A 17,302-nucleotide genomic window follows, 5' to 3' on the forward strand; every position below is an offset into this window, starting at 1 on the left:
CCTGTAACCTCTTTAATCTTTGTAAACCGCATAGAACTTCACAGTATATAAACTGTTATTATTATTATTATTAAACAGTGTTTAACTTTGAATGACATGCAATAGATGGCATTTCTATAGGCACCTATCGATTTAGGCGTAATTTATAGAATCAGGGCTTTTCTCTCTGTACACCTTTACTGTATAGTCTTAGATGCAGAGAGAAAAAAAAAATTATTTCCAAGTTGTGGGAGAAGTTTTTCAGTCGTGACTCCTTTTTGAGTTATAAAGTCGTCAGAGCAAAGTGACCTAAGGATGTACACTAAGTAACCTTAGTGTACAAGTATGTACGCTGTTGGTTAGACAATAGCTGATGTAGTTTGGATTGGACTTATTGCATTTGATATACCACTTGAACATAGGTATTAAGCAGTTTACAACTAAATATAGTTCAAACAGCCTATATTTACAAGAAGAGTGGCAAACCATTTTTGAAAGCTAGTCAAACATGTTCACCTCAAAGATATTTGCAACTGTTTTTGATTTGTGTTTCTGGATATTGAATAAATACTGAAATTACCCAAATTAGGCCAGTTTACACACTTTGATGAGATATTTAATGCATGTCCTATTCAATTCCATTCCTGAAATCTAACACTGGCTTTTACAAAGCTGCAGTAGAGGTTTCTGCTGCGGGCTGGCGAGATAAATGCTTCGACACTCATAGAATTCCTATGAGCATCGGAACATTTACCTCACTGGCCTGCGCTAAAAATCTCTACTGCAGCTTTGTTAAAAGGAGCCCTGCATTCTCTTGTAAGCAAAGAGATTTGAACCATCTTGGGAGATATTGAGTTGCATCTACAAGAATTACTCCTATTCCTAAGTTCTTTACATAACTCCAAATTTTGAAGGTCAGACTGTAAAGTATCTAAGTAATGCACAAATCATTAAGCGCTTTTCTGACAAAGAATAGCTACTGTTCACCTTAGCTTCTACTTGTTTCAGATTTCAAACCACATTATTCATGCTAACTTCAAAGAGCTTATATATATGGACAGGTTGGCATATATCAGCGGTCTCAAACACGCAGCCCGCAGGCCACATGTGGCTCTCCAAGTTTTATTTGCGCCCCACGGTCTGGACTGGATCATTCCCTTCCTTTTGGAGCAGCAGTGGGTCTGGCGGCTCCTTGCGCTATTCACTCCTGCATCAGAAGCCTCTCTGACATCACAACATCAGAGAGGCTTCAGACGTAGGCGCGGATCTCGCAAGGAGCCGCCACCCACGGCTTTGAATGGAATGAGCCGGCCAGACACGCTGCTGCTCCAGTGGCGTACCAAGGGGTGGGGGGGGGGGCGGTCCGCACAGCTGGTCACCCTCCACTGTTCTTCCTAGAGTGTGGCTCGCGGCTCGTCTAGAGCAGGGGTGCCCAACTGCTTCCCTTCCCTTCTCACCGCTGCCATTGGGGAACAGGCCGGCACCATGCTCTTTGATCTCCCTGCTTCTCTCGCCGCCCAACCTCAATTCTTACGTCGAGAGGACGTTCTGGCTAGCCAATCGCTGCCTGGCTGCCCGGAACGTCCTTTCCGACGTTAGAATTGACGTCGGGCGGCGAGAGTTGGTCGGCCCCGTGGAGATCTCGGCCTGTTCCCGATGGCGGCAGCAGCAGCAGCCTATTCCCCGGCGGCGGTGGCATGGGGAGGGCAGGAAGGAAGAAAGAAAGAGGGGGGGGGGAGCAGGAAGCCAGAAGGAAAAAAGAAAGAAGGGGGGGGGACAGGGAGCCAGAAGGAAAAAAGAAAGAAGGGGGGGGGGGGACAAGGAGCCAGAAACAAAGCAAAAAATGGGACAAGGAATCAGAGAAAGACAGACAGAAAAAGAAAGAAAAAGTTGGGGGAGGGAATGAGGTCTGGAGGAGAGGAAGCATACAGGAGGCTGAAAGAAGAGAAGAAATATTGGGTGCACAGTCAGAAGAATAAAGTGCAACCAGAGACTGATGAAATTACCAAACAAAGGTAGGAAAATTATTTTATTTTCAATATAGTGATTGAAATGTGCCAGTTTTGAGAAAGAAAAGATATTAAACTTTAAATGTGAGTGCTGCAGAAAAAATAGAGTACTTGGAGGGCCGCAGAAAAAATAGTTAATGTCTTATTAAAGAAATGACAATTTTGCATAAGGTAAAACTGTTAAAGGAAAGTTTTATAAACTATAAAGAGTTTAACCTCATGCAAAATTGTCATTTCTTTAATAAGACATTAACTATTTTTTTCTGCGGCCCTCCAAGTACCTACAAATCCAAAATGTGGCCCCTCAAAGTGTTTGAGTTTGAGACCACTGGTATATATGGACAGGTTGGCAGCCTGCTCCTTTGGATTTACTAACAAGATTCATTTTGACACTTCAAATTCTGGTCAGCTCTATATGAAAGTTGTCAGACCAGAAAAATACATTTAAAAAAAGGATAAAGGCAGACTATTGGGAACATCAACAAGTTAACTCACATTCATTCTTTAATCAGAAAATACAGTATCAATATGATAAATCTGTACCATTCAAATTAGAAAGGTCTAGAAAGGCAGAACATAAAAATATAAACCTCATGTGTAACCAGATCATGTATACCATTTACCAAACAATTAAAAAGACATACTGTGAAATGTTTATTATATGCTACTCCAGGATAATCTTCCATCTAAATCATCTGTTTTCAGTGCAAAGAAACCATAAAAATATACAACCCAGACCAAATTATGGCAAGGATCATTACAATGCAGAGGTATTCATTCTTGTGCACAAAAAGGTCAGTCAAATCTGCTTAGAAGTCAAAATGCTGCATCAAAATTATTACTTCTAATGAGTCATGACAAGAAAATCTAATTCAAGAAATGGTTCAGATCAGACAGTTATGCACCACTGTTTTTTCTTTTCACTGTAATCAAGTAGTACATATTTAACAAAAGCTATTTATTTGAAACTGTACAGCCCTGGGGAAATCATTTTAAATTACAATGGTGCTTCTTTTGGGATTCTATCCAAGAAAAACTAAACTATAAAAATTCACCTGGTTTGCTTATGTTTTATATGTTCACTACACCACAGAGTGATAAAGTACTCCATCATTAAAAGGCAAATGATTTTATGAATGTGATACAGTAGTACTGCATTTTAAATTTATTTTTAAACATTGTAAAGCAGCTTGGATGTACTCAACCAATATGTCCCATTTGGTCAAGTTAATTGTAAGTACAAAACAAAAATATAAAAACGATCAAGTCTGAAAAATCAAACTTCAGAAGGCCTTCTTAATCCCTGTCCAAGAAAGCTATGAATGGTAAGGAAATTTGAAAGTAATCAATGAAAAGTGGATGAAACAGAATGCAGCTTCAAGTCCATATTTAGTTGTCACTACACATACCACTCCCTTCTGGAGATTACTGAACCATCTAGGTGTGAAACTAAGTCATCCTCATTTTCATCAAAACAGTCCTCTCTGATGTACTTAAGTCCCACAGGCATTGCTTTACCTTCATAGTAATCAACTGGTCTTTTAAATTGTTCTTGGTACCTGTGATTATAACTGTCTATATTGTTCCAGTCAGGTTTTTCATCCCCTATGTACTCTCTATATCCTATGACATTGTTTACTGGATGATTTACTTCCTTTTTCACACTGTCAGGATATGGATCAAGGTCTTCTGGTTGAAGAACATCTATTTGTGACTCTTTCTGCATATCTGATGGCGGGATGTAGTTCTTTGTGAAGTAATCGCCACGGAATGTCCGTTTTCTCCTATAGCAGATAATAGCAGCCAAGATAACAACAAGTATCATGAAGAGAGCCCCACCCACTGCACTACCAATAACGGTGCCCAAATAGTCATCTTGTACAGCTGCCAAAGTTGATGCTGGAACATGAACATTTTTGAATGCTGTTGCTAAGCCTGTGATGCCAGCAGTTGAGTGAGGCTCTGGTACCGTAGGTGGTGGGGTGGTGGTAGTAGGATCTAATGGGAACAGTAAAGAGATAGAAAGACAGAAAAGCAAAGAATGTCAATGCAAGCTAAATCAGTAGGAGCTGATAAGAATGTACAGTTAATGAATATCTACACATTCTAGAGTATAATAGTTTTTCATTCTTAATTTGTCTATAGGGTTTGTGGTTTTGTAATACTTGTTTCTAGAATGTACTTTTAAAATTAATCAAATGGGAATTTTCAACAAGGTTAACTCATGAGAGGTATGCAAATTTAAGTTTATTCAAACAACAAACTTTGGATTACAGAGTTGTGGTAATTAGCTGTTTTAAACCAGTCGATGATTACTATTACTAGCTTCAAAACACTTAAAAGTTTAGCCAGTTAAATGGGGTTCACAAAACCTAAAAGGCAATATTATAAGAAAAATTAAACTCATTTTAAAAAATTCTTAATGAACAGAAGAATGAAAAACTAATTTTATTTCTAGAATAGACTACACCGCCATGTTCTTTCCAAAGTATTTTCCTCATATACAAGGAATAAAAGTGAACTTATCTCTGGAAAGGGACTCTGGGGATGAATTTTGTAAACTATATCTTTGTCATGTGAAACACCTCTACAGACCTCCAGCTGCTCCACAAAAGAGAGGAATTTATGTAAATGAGTGAATACTTTGGAAAGACCGTCATCTACACTAAATATTCAAAACTAAAAAAGTAGATCCAGTACTAATGAAAGTGTACAAAAGATTAATACAGATATGTTAATGAATGCAATGGATTGCCAGTAATGAAAACAAAATGTGTGTTAATTGCATATAAAAAGGAACTAGAACATTCACTCAAGGCTACACTAAAAATTTAATAAATTTATACTAGGAAAATTATGAAATCAAAACTACTACTGTGTAAAATTTGTAATGACAGCATTTCTTGATACATTTATGTACCCTATACACACACGAAACTGAAAGAAAAGGGATGCACATACACAAATTAGGAATAGAAATGATTCTCTGCTGTGCGATTTTTGTCTCAGATTATTTCAGTTTATATTTTGTGGTGCTTAACTTTCAGGATTTTGTTTTGTATCTGGTTATACTGAATTCAACACTTGCCAGTGTTTGTAGGTTAAAAAAACAGGAAGATGACTAAAGTTAAGCAGTAACCAGAAGTGATTAAGCTGCTCATGAGCACAGAACTCCAGTATTACAATTAAATAGACTTTTTAGGTCCAGACCTTCTTAAACTTATTTGTCTTAATTATTGCTCTGTTTGGAAAGCAGTGTTTTCTCTCCCTGGCTCACCTACAGTGATGGTGGTGAAGCATAGCATGTAAATCAGGCCTCCAGAATGGAAGATTAGGTTTATATCTTTGATAATCTTCTTTCTGTTAGTCCCTGGAGGATTTCATACAATAGGTGTTCAATCTGGGAAAATATACAAACCGGGAAGAACATTAAGATCTGAGAGAGGGATGAAATTAACAGCAATAAAGGAAGCAAGAGTACGATATGTGACCTCAAAAAAGAAAATGTTTTGTATCGCTGCTGTATATCTGTGGAACAGTCTTCCAGAGCATCTGAGATTGTGCACAGAATGGGTCAGCTTTAAGAAATGATTAAAAACTCAATTATTTGTCAATGCCTATATGTAAGATATATAATTGATTCCACGCTGCTTTGGACATGTGCTTGTTAATGGACTGTGAATGATGGTTGCGTTTATGTGCTTATTGGAATGTAGATAATGTGTGATGTCATATCTGTATTTTATGGAATTTTATGACTGTTTTGATACTGGAAACTGCCTAGACTTCAGGTGTTATATAAACGTATTAAATAAATAAATGAATCTCAACCCGCAGTCTGGGTGCTGCAGAAATCCACATCTTTTCTGAACACATGCTCCACCCCCTTAGGCTAGGAGATAGCAACAAACCCTAATTCAGTCCCAAAGCCAAGCACATACCTGTAAATCCAGTACAAGGGGGTACGGGGAGAATCCCCAACACCACAAGTAAATCATGAGAAATAGCCAGAAAGGCAACTCAGAAAAACATTGAGGAACAATGCAGTACTAAACTGCAGTGTGCAGTGAGCACCCCAAGAAAGGCCTTCGGTAATGTGCATACTCACAGAAACTCCCCACAGGATCTGGCAACTGGCTGGAAAATCTTCAAGCCTGTAATGAGAGTAACAGAGACAGAAAGGAAAAGGTTACTCCAAACAACAGTAAAAATACTGTAGAGAGGACGGGTCATATGGAATCCTGCAGGGACTAATAGAAAGAAAATTATTGAAGGCATAAACCTAATCTTCCATTCTGTTACATCCCTTCCGGATTCCATACACTAGGTGACATACCACAAAGTCACTGAAGCTAGGGAGGGACAAAAGAGCCTGCCCTCAAGAAAACGGCATCAGAAATTGTTGCCACAACACCACAGTAAAACCAGGAAAAAGTATGAAGAGAGGACCAAGACACCGCCCTGCAAATTTCATCAGGGTGAATCACGCAAAATGTTCCCCACAACGCAGCCACACTTCTCGTTGAATGCTTTAAATGAGATCCACGGCTGCTGCCAAGACATGGAAATGGCTATTCCAATCCAACGAATAATTGAGGTCTTGGATGCCAGCCTACCATGGTGAGGCACAGCAGTGAAAACAAAACAAAAGTGAACAGCCTGAACTCAATTATCTTTTCCAAATAAAGGAACAAGACCATCCGGACATCCAATTTGCAGACGATCTGATTTGTGCGCTCCAACCCTGTCAGATGAAATGCCAGTAACCTTACCTCCTGATTGACTTGGAAAGCAGAAACCACCTGTGGCAAGAAGGAAGGTACAGTATGGAGGAAAACACCTGCGTCCGACAAACAGAGAAAGGGTTCCCTGTATGAAAGAGCAGAAACTCCAAAATACACTGTACTGAAATCACAGTGACCAGAAAAACTGTCTTGATCATTAGGACCAGAAGAAATTCATCTTTCAGTGGTTCAAAAGGGCCTTACCAAGGCCCTGTAATACGATGTAAAGATTCCATGAAGGGAAAAGATGCAAGGGAGGACTCAGACGAAGCACTCCCCCCAAACACCTGATCACATCTGAAAGAGCAGTAAGCACATTAGCTCCTCAGCGTGCTCGAAAAACACTCAAAGCCTGCAACCTAAACTTTCAGAGAGGCCACTGCCAGACTTCTCTTGAAGTTCTCCTGAAGGAAAGCCAGGACTACCTAACTGGGAGACTTCTCAGGCTCCTCATGATTCCTAGCACTCCACTGTGAGAAAACCTACCAGGCTTTGGCAGAAGCCAGAAGAAAACAGTTCCTTCAGCTAAAACCTAAGATTTTAGCTGTGGGTGCTACCCTCTTTTTAAGGTTTCCCTGTAAGTGTTTAATTTCCTATGGGAATAACAAGTACATATTTTTGGACCCTACTCAGTTGGAGCTATTTCTAAAAGATAAACCTATATTAGAGAAAGATTTGGCAAATAATGTGGAGGTTGGAGATACACTTCTCCCTCCCTATTTGCTGTGATAGGGAATTAACAGAACCGCAAATACAGAAAAACTGCAAATAACTTTTTCATAAGTTATTCGCTGTTTTCCATTAAAAACTATCGTGAATATGGTGAAACTGCGAGTAACATGGCAGGAGACCTGGCCTATTCCTGAAGGAGAGGCAAAACATGGTGAAGAAAGTGCTGGGAATCAGCGATTTTCTCTATAAACACTTGGAATCAGCGAATTCTCTATGCAAGCTGATGTAATTTGGGGGAGGAGCCAGCAAGTTAAAAACCGTGAATAATCGAAACCGCGATTGCTGAAACTGCAAATACGGAGGGAGAAGTGTAAGTGATATGAAATGAAGTAAAAGATTATGCCTGTTCTAAACGAATATACTGTATTAAGATGTATTTTTCTTTGAAATATTTTCCTTAGTCCTCTTAGGAATATGACAGCCTCAATAATGTGGACTAATATGATTTAAGGATGGCTTTTTCTTTGTTTTATATATATGTTCAGATTTATAATCTTTCTGCTTGAATCTATATGCCTGTAACTTGTTATCTATGTAAAACATGGATAATTAATAAAGAAATAATTTAAAAAAAGAAAAGAAACTCTCCTGAAGGAAAGCCAGGACTAAATAACTGGGAGACTTCTCAGGCTCCTCCTGATTCCTAGCACTCCACTGTGAGAAAGCCTACCAGGCTTTGCCAGAAGAAGTCATAGTAGAGGATACTTTGAGCAAGAGAGATGAGATAACTACCTCCAAATAATTGCTCATCAATAAGGCTGAGCGCTCAAGAGCCATGCTGTAAGACCAAATGCTGAGGGTTCTCCATGGATACCAGTCCCCAACTGAGAAGATATTGATGAAAAGGGAACCGGTTTTCACGTCCCACAAAAGATGTACGAGAACTGCATACAATAGGTGACAAGGTCAATCCAGAGCCACTAAAGACATCAAGCCGGGTTGTGTCGCAGATAACCTGAACAACCAGAGGCCCCTAAGGGAACATCATACAGGAATCTGTGAGCCAGCCAGGGCCAAACCAAGGCAACCAGCCCTAGCTTATGTGCTGTTCATCGACTGAAAAGGTGCCCGGCCTTCAAGATCTCTGCCGAAGCCAACAAGACCACTGGAGCTAATCCCAGCTCTTTTAAGAACAGATGGAACGGCTCCAGTGAGAGTAACATGCTCCTGAGACCAGGAACTGCCAGCTGAGGAAGACTGCTGAAATATTGTCGACTCCGGCGCCATGGGATGACGAGAAAAACAGAAGTAGCTCTTCCACTCAGTGGGCCGCCAATCTTTATGGCCCAGGAGAGAGCTCCCTTGTGAAGTATATACGCCACCACCTTGGTGTTGAAGAAAACTTGCACCGCTGGTTTTTCTGAAGAGGTTGGAGAGCAGTCATTACCAGCTGAATTTCCGAAGCTCCAGACAAAAAGTCAATCAACGTTGCGGACAAGGAGTCCACTACCCCTGAATGGAGTGGGCCCCATAATGAGCCCATAACCTAAAAGGCTGGCGTGCGTGCTAAGAGTTATCCAATTGGAAATTCGAAGAAGCCAATCCTGACTGAGAGCCACTCCCTGAATCCACCAGCTTAAATTGCCACTATCTGGCTCCATCCAGGAGAGTGGCCTCTGAAGGGGGAAAACTCAGCTGAGATCATCAAGATAGGAGGGACTCCCATCAAGAGCACATGTGCGCTCTGGCTCAGGGGATCGCCTCCAAGGAGGCTACTCGAGACCCTAGAAACTGCAGATAAACCCAGGCCAAGAGAGGTGGACAATCCAAGAGAATTTTAATCTGTTGATGAAGGGTCTGTCTACTCGCACTGAGAAGAAACACACAACCCTGTCTGGAGATGAAGAAAAGCCCTAGAAAATTCAGGGACTGGAAGGACGCCCTGCATCTCTTCCTGAACTTGCCCATGCCTGCAGCAGACACACTACTGTCCCCACCATGCCTTCATACACCCAACTAGATGCAGCCTGGAGCACCCACTGACCAGGAAGGGTGGACGTGTACCCCATGTTGGCGGAAAGTCGCCTCAACTACAATCACTTTGACAAAAGTGAGGGAGCTGTCATGAGGCCAAGGGGCAGAACTGTGAACTGGAAATGCAGAAACCAGCAATGCTTTGGGCAGAATGAAATATGGAGATAAACCTCTGGGAGATCCAAGGACACTAGAAACACCCCTGGAGACAGCAACTAGCACAATGTACTCCATTGACCATTCGTAAAAGGGTAATGTGCAAGAAGTGGGTGACTAACTGTAGAACCAGAATATGTCTCCAAATCTCTGAACTCTTCTGGCACGAGGAAGTATAAGGAGCATCCGCCTAAGCCTCCACGTGTGGCCTGGAACATGTTCAAGCATCCTGAAAACTAAGAGGCGCTGCAGAATATCGTAGACCCTGGACTCTTGTTGCAATCAATTTTCTAGAGTCCAGAAACCAAGCCGGAGGCAGGCAAAGGAGGACTAACAAGTGTCCGATGAAAGTTGAGGCCACTCCTGACAAAACAGTATCAGACAGCCTGCGAGTGAGGAAGCCATGCTCCCCCCCCCCCCCCAATGACATCAGTGCTTCTTTTTTTGTGTGTGTGTGGCATAGCCACTGCACAGGAAACTGAGGATGCTTGGAATTGGAACTATGGTAACGGAGGTGTAGCCCTGAGAATATCTCTAGGAGGAAAACCCTGAATATTCTTGACGATACCTGAAGGAATGACGAGAACTACGATTCCCTCCCGATGTCCAGTGAAACTGGTTCACAAGAAGCAACATAAGGCGGCGCTCACCATACCTGAGTAGAGGTCATCCCGACTTACACAGACAAGAATTCGGCCCTTGAAAGGATGGGCACTGAAGGAGATCTTCAAGGCAGCATCCTTATCCAAAGAGTTTGGCGCTCAGACTCTGCACCAGCACATGCACTAAGATTCGAATGAGATCATAAAGGTCGCCTGGCACCGCAGCCACACCAACCCGCACCAGTGGAGGATAGGCATACACTACCACATAGGATACATTGCGCAGGCCAGTATGACAGGCACGCGCCATAAATGAAGTAGCCACTGGGCTACCTGAGGATGCACTCAGCCTGAGCTAGAAACCTGTGACAGGGTCACCAGCCAGCAAACTCCACGGGAAGGGACCCAGGGTACTTCCAGAAGGTGGCACACAGCAGGCTGGCTTCACAGATCCACCTAAGTTTCTCTGTGAAGATGCAGTCCAGCATCGCAAGACTGTGTCCTTTTCTCCATCAGCAGACCATTGGGGAGGGGTCTCAACACACTGAAGCCACCAAGAAGCAAACTTTAAGCAAAAAAATAAGAAACAGAATCAGAGCAACAGTAAAAGATTTCTGCTCGGACTGCTTGCAGAAATTGAAACTAGGTTTTGTTGCTATCTCCCAGCCTAAGGAGGTGGAGCATGTGTTCATAAAAGATGTGGATTTCTGCAGTACTCAGACTGTGGGTTGGGATTAAACACTTGGAAGGGCATAATTGAAAGGGACGTCTAAGTCCGTTTTCATCTAAGTTGCAAATCGTCCAAAGTAAAAAAACAGCCTAGGTCACATTTTTGAAAAATATGTCCAAAATTATTTTTCTTTCGAAAATCGTCTAATTATACGTCCTGCAGATCTGATCGTCCAAGTCGCTAAATTGTCCAACTTTTTGTCCAAGTCAAAAACACTTAGAACAAGCCCTGTTGGACATGGGAGGTGTCTGCAAAGTGAAGGGCTGAACACCCAGACATGGTACCTAAATAGTGGGGTACCTTACAGGGAACTGCTGTGAATTTCACAAAAAGGGTGCCATGTCTTCTCCTCACTACAGCTCCCTTATAGGTCACGGTGAGCCCACCTCTAGAATCCCCTAGACCCACTTATCTACCACCCCAATAGCCCTTATGGCTGCAGGAGCCACTTATATGCCAGTATAAAAGGGTTTGGGGGCTGTATAGGGGGGTGCACATGTTTAAGTATCAATGCAGTGATTACAGGAGCTTATGGGCAAGGGTCCGCCTCTGCATGAGTCCCTAACCCACCCCCAAGATGGCTTAAGCCTCCTCTGTGCTGGACGACTAGGCTTTCCTATGCCCGGCTGCCAGGTGATGATGGTCTGGAGGCTGAATTGTAAGGTGTGATTAATATTTTTATGGGGGTGGGGAGGGGGGTCAGTGATCACTGGGGTAGTGTGTGGGGGTCTGTTTTATGTGTTTGCAGTGCTTATCTGGTGAATTTAGGTGGGTTTTTGTGACTTAGATCACGTTTTACATGGTCTAAGTCACAACGTCCAAGTTCCGTCGATCCTGGGCTGTATAACTTTTGGTTATACATGCTGTACAACTAAGTCTAAGCCGGCCCACATCACGCCCATCTCCCGCCCTTGACACTCCTCCTGAAACGCCCCGTTTAGCTTTGGTCGTTCAGAGGCACTATGAATGCCTAGGTCATTTTTAAATATGTCCAAAACCCGGTTTCATTATTGGCACTTGGACGTTTTTGACTTATGATCGTCCAAGTGCCGACTTAGGCCGGTTTTTGGATGTTTTTCTCTTTTGATTATGAGCCCCCTAGTGTATGGAATCTGGAAGGGACGTAACAGAACAGCTGCCACTAGACTATCAGATAGATGTCTCTCAAAATCTAATTTATTTATTTAAAAGACTAATAGTCTGCCTAAGAACTAAGTGGATTACAACCCTACATGCATAAAATAGTAAATAAATATAGTAACATTAAAAAAACCCCAAAATTTAAAATCATATTTTGCTGCTTTTCTCTTATTTCCTGTTATACAAATCTAGCTATATGTTTTAAGAAAACACTTCCATAAATAAGGTTGTTCTCAGCAGCTTTTTAAAAATTTTGTATATTGTCCATCATCCTAACTGTTCAACTAAGTTGTTCCACATTTTCACCCGCTACTGAAATCACCTTTGTCCTAGTCTCAGCATATTTCACTCGATGCACTCCATCTAGTGACAAGCGCATTGCCATCTCAGATCTTAATGGGCGATGTGGGTGATGCAATGTTATAGCTTGTGATAAATACCAAGGTATGCCATTATGCACTACCTGAAAAATCAAACTTTAAACAAAATTCTATATTTAACAGGAAGCCAGTGTAATTGTCACAAAAGGAGGGGGTCATATGTCACGAACTATCACTTCCAAAGATCATTCGTGCAGTGGCATTCTAGACTACCTGTGTCCTACATTTAGAGGAGGCCATCCCCAGGTACAGGGTACTGCAATAGTCCAATTTCTGCATTATCATACATTGAACCACTATCTAAAAATCATATTTTGATAAAATTGACTTCAGTCTATTCAATAGAATCATTTGGAAAAATGAAGATTTCACTGTAGCTAATCTTTCATCTTATATACCATATCATTAGGGCTCAATATGGTACAATATTTAAGAGAAGAACATCTCAAGAATCTAATAGTAAAGTGAAATTTTAGAGATCAAATAAAGTCTGCAATTTTTTTCAGAAAAATATGACAAGATGTGCACATTCTTAAATTAAGGAGTAACTCATTCCAAATGGATGTAAAAAGAAAAGAAAAAGAATGGGAAACAAAAACTTTGACTTGGACATCTTTAAAAGAAGGAAACGGTAGTGACTATGGGCAGTCCCTGGGTTAAGAATGTCCGACTTACATAGGACTCATACTTACGAACTGGGGTCCTGCCTCTTCCTTCCTGTGCCAATGTGCCCCTCTTCCTCTCTTCCTGTCCCAACACACAACCTCTTCCACCCTTCTGTGTCCCAATACCCCACTTGTCATCCTTCCCTCACTATGTTCTGTGTCCCAAATTTGTGCCTCCTTCCCTCCCTCCCGCGGTTGTTTACCTCCTCTGGCTGGCTCCTTCCTCCCAGCCACACTTCTCTTCACAAAGCTGCGTGCAGCAGCTGACCTGGAAGCCTTCCCTCTATCATCATAAGAATAAAGCGATCCAGATCTTTTAGAAACACTAGACCCGGCTTATCCTACTTCTGGTGACATCACTAACCTTGACAGAGCTTTGACCTTCAGTAGCTCTATACCCCCTTCTATGTGAAGTTCTGAGCGGAAAAGAGGAGAAATACACCTGAAAAGTGTTCCGGAAAGTGAGAAAATCTAGATGCCGGCGAAGAAAAGACCTGAGGATAGCCGTTCCCAAGATAGAGGGCAGGAGAAAAGCAGCTTTCTGCGTGGACCTGGAACCGCCCATGAGATGCCCTGTGAGTCAGGAGAGAGTGCATCAGAGGAGGATTTAGAGCAAACAGCTCCACTTCGGACGAGGCATAAAGATCTGGCGGTATCGGCCATAAAAGAGGAACTTCAACAGTGGGCCCTGGAAATAAAGAGTGAAGTGGCTGGGGTAAAGGGGAAGATTAAAGACACTGTAAAAAAAATAAGGCAAGATCTGGCAGATCTGTTGGGACGAGTAGAAGAAACAGAGCGGAGAGTTGGTGAACAAGAAGTGATGATGAAAACAGTAAGTGGTCAGGTTGGGGATACCCAAAAGGAATTTAAGGACTGAATGACTCATATAAAAGATTTAGAGAATAGATCTCGGAGACAAAATGTACGGATAAGAAGGGTCCTCAACACTGATGACTTTAAGGATCCTGTAAAAGTGGTGCAAGAAATCTTTGCCTTTATGTTAACATCTAAGAATGCAACCACAGTGAAAATAGATAGGGCACACAGGATGGTGGGACCTCGACTGTCCGAAAAGCCCCGGGACATAATTGCATGTTTGCACAATTTTACTGATAAAAAACAACTGATTCGTAAGGCCAGAGAATTGGGTACGGTAACCTGGCAGCCTCATAGTATTGAGATAATTCAGGATTTATCAGCAATTACATTACAGAAAAGGAGGGAATTTCACCCAATTCTCACAGTACTGAAGCAGAAAAACTTGCGTTATAGATAGCTGTTTCCATTTGGCCTTTTGATAACAATTAATGGCATCCACAAGAGAGTTACAACTGTAATAGAGGCCGAGGACTATTTGTGTAAGGAAGGCTTGATGGAATTGACTGGAGTGGCCGCAGGAAAAACAGTGGTACAAAAGTTGGAGAAGTATCGCTGGCAGGAGACTACTTAACAGATCTAGGAGAAAACAACAAGAAGAACAACAACAAATGAAGCAGGGGCAGGGGTCCATGGATATTTTGGCCCCTATTTGAAGGGCAGACTGCAGAATAGTGACTATGATATAAATAAGTGAACTGAGGTTAGTTAATTAGTAGGTTTTTGACCTACTGAGTTAGAAGAAATACATATAAGTGTGTTTGTGGAAAAGAGTGATTGGGATTTGTGAAAGGTATGAGGAAGGGGAGAGAAGTTTGATGTTGCACTTTGAGGTTGGTGGGAGAAGTCTTGAAGGAGGGGGAGAAGAAGTGGGGAGAGGGGGTGAGGGGAGGGGGGAGAGAAATGGAGGACCTGGAAGGGAAAACTAAGATCTGTATGGATAGGAAGATGAGGAGAATAAAGGGAAAGGGAAATTGAAAGAATGGGAGGAAGTAAATTAAAATTAGGAAGTCTGAATGTGAATGGGCTTAATATACCACGAAAACGCCAATTTTATTGAAAGAGATGAAAAAGTTGAAATTTGATATATGTTATGTCCAAGAAACGCATTTACAAAAAAATGGGAGAAAAGATGTTTCAATATAGAGATTACCTAGTGCAAATTTAGGCTTCTAATAAAAAGGAGAAAAGAAAGCAGGGGTGGGGATATTATTTGCCAAACAATTGAAAGTCATTACAAAAGCTGAATGGAAAGATGAGGGAGATGGATTATTTGGGTGGGGATTTGAATGGAGAGAAGGTAACTCTGGTGAATTTGTATGCACCAAATATTAATCAAGGGAAATTTTTTGAAGAACTCATGGGTATTATTTTGAAAAATCAAGAAGGATCACTGTTTGTTGGAAGGGATTTTAATTTAGGGCTTCTTCTATTAAACTGCGCTAGCAGTTTCTAGTGTGGGGAGCCACGCTGAATGGCTCGTGCTGCTCCTGACACTCATAGGAAATCTATGAGCAGCGTGGGCCATTCAGCATGGCTCCCTGCGCTAGAAACTGCTAGTGCAGTTTAACAGAAGAGGGGGTTAGTGTTGGACCCTCATTGGGATTCTACGGGTAGCAAGAGCGATAGATCTAAAAAAAGACAGGAAACTAAAAAAATTTCTAGAAACATTAAATTTATCAGGACTACCCATCTGCTAGGAAGGGATTATACTTATTATTCCCCACCTCATGAGGTATATATACTTATTGATATATGTTTGGATAAAAGATTTGGGGGGGTAAACTTATTGATCCCAAGATAGAACAAATTAGTTGGTTGGACCATGCCCCAATATGGTTAGACTTAACATGGAGATACCCAAGGATAGGGGTGCGGTACTGGAAATTAAATGATAATCTTTTAAAAGACCCTAAGATAATCCAAAGGACAGAGCAGACTATTAGAAATTTTCTGGCAAATAATAATATTGACCAATACTCACCTACAATTTGGGAATCATTAAAAACTGTCTTAAGGGGGGAATTTATTTCTATGGCCTCATATAAGAAAAAGACCCGGGAACTAGAGGAAAAAAATTAAGAGAGAATTTGCTGAGATTGGTAGTACAAAATAAAAAGGGGTTGGGTGTGGAGGGTAAGCAGATTATGGCCCAAATAAAAGATATATGTAAAGCTTTGGGGAAAATGGAAGATGAAACTATCCAATTTAATTTAGACTGCCATAGACTTAAACATTATGAATCGGGAAACCGGGCAGGTAAGATGTTAGCACATCGTATTAAAATCCAACATTCTCATGGTAATATTATGGCTATAAGTTCTAAACAAGGGGATATGCTAACAAAAGAGGAAAATATTTATGAAAGGTTTTTGGAATTTTATAAGGAATTATATACATCAGAACATCAGGGAACAGGGACCAATATTTGTCTCAATTATATCTAGAGATTTTGCAAGAAACAGAGGCTCAAGGATTAGATGGGGATATAACAAAGGATGAGATACAAAAGGTGATATATAATATCAAGATGGGTAAATCCCCAGGACTGGATGGATTTACGGGAATGTTTTATAAAAAGTTTATATCATTTGTGACTCCCTTGCTGGCAAGACTCTTTAATAATCTGAAAGAGAGGGAACAGTTACCATACTTTATGAGGTTAGTGGAAATTATAATTTTGCCTAAATCAGGGAAAGATAATACTCAATGTGTTGTTGGAGCGGCGCCGGCTTGACGGGGGAGTTCAGAGGTCCTGCGCATGCGTCTGGAGGATGGCCGGCTTGAATCAGAAGCCGGGAGGCGCTGGTTAACGGCAAAGGCATTGCCGAACAGGGAGGAGAACCACACGGGGACCCAGAGGAAAGGAAACCACCACGCTGCAAGGGCTGCAGCACCCACAGACAGATACCCACCCACCCCTGGGCCACCATAGTAAACCTTGGTTGTGGAACAAATTGTTTCAGTTTACATTGTGGCCTATGGGGACATGTGCTTTGATATACTAGTACTTTGGATTACGAGCATGCTTCTGGAACGAATTATTCTCGTAAACCAAGGTACCACTGTACTACCAATTGAAATTCCAAAGTTTTGTTTCCAAAGATGGAATAGAAAGATATTGAGATTTATTTGTGGAGGAAAATACCCAAGGGTGGCCAGTTATGCTATGTTTCAGTCTAAGGCGGAAGGTGGTTTAGGTTTACCCCATTTGGAAGATTATTATAGAGCTGCCCAGTTGAGAGCGATAGTTGAATGGCATTCACATCCACTTA

At 41.5% G+C, this 17,302-nt stretch overlaps 1 protein-coding gene across 5 annotated transcripts in view; it reads right to left on the bottom strand.

Annotated features, from left to right (window-relative positions):
• NECTIN3 (nectin cell adhesion molecule 3) overlaps positions 1 to 17,302 on the bottom strand; it is a 240,774-nt gene that overhangs the window by 71,125 nt on the left and 152,347 nt on the right. For 3 of the 5 annotated variants that reach the window (XM_033941927.1, XM_033941922.1, XM_033941923.1), the window contains one exon: positions 2,463 to 3,986. The exons of the other annotated variants lie outside the window; for them this stretch is intronic. In XM_033941927.1, the coding sequence (XP_033797818.1) occupies positions 3,388 to 3,986 (599 nt within the window). In that variant the 3' untranslated portion in view covers positions 2,463 to 3,387. Of the gene's footprint in view, positions 1 to 2,462; positions 3,987 to 17,302 lie in introns of those variants that run through there. 5 annotated transcript variants of the gene reach the window in all.

The sequence above is a fragment of the Geotrypetes seraphini genome, chromosome 4 (assembly GCF_902459505.1).
Source record: "Geotrypetes seraphini chromosome 4, aGeoSer1.1, whole genome shotgun sequence".
Classification (NCBI taxonomy): domain Eukaryota; kingdom Metazoa; phylum Chordata; class Amphibia; order Gymnophiona; family Dermophiidae; genus Geotrypetes; species Geotrypetes seraphini.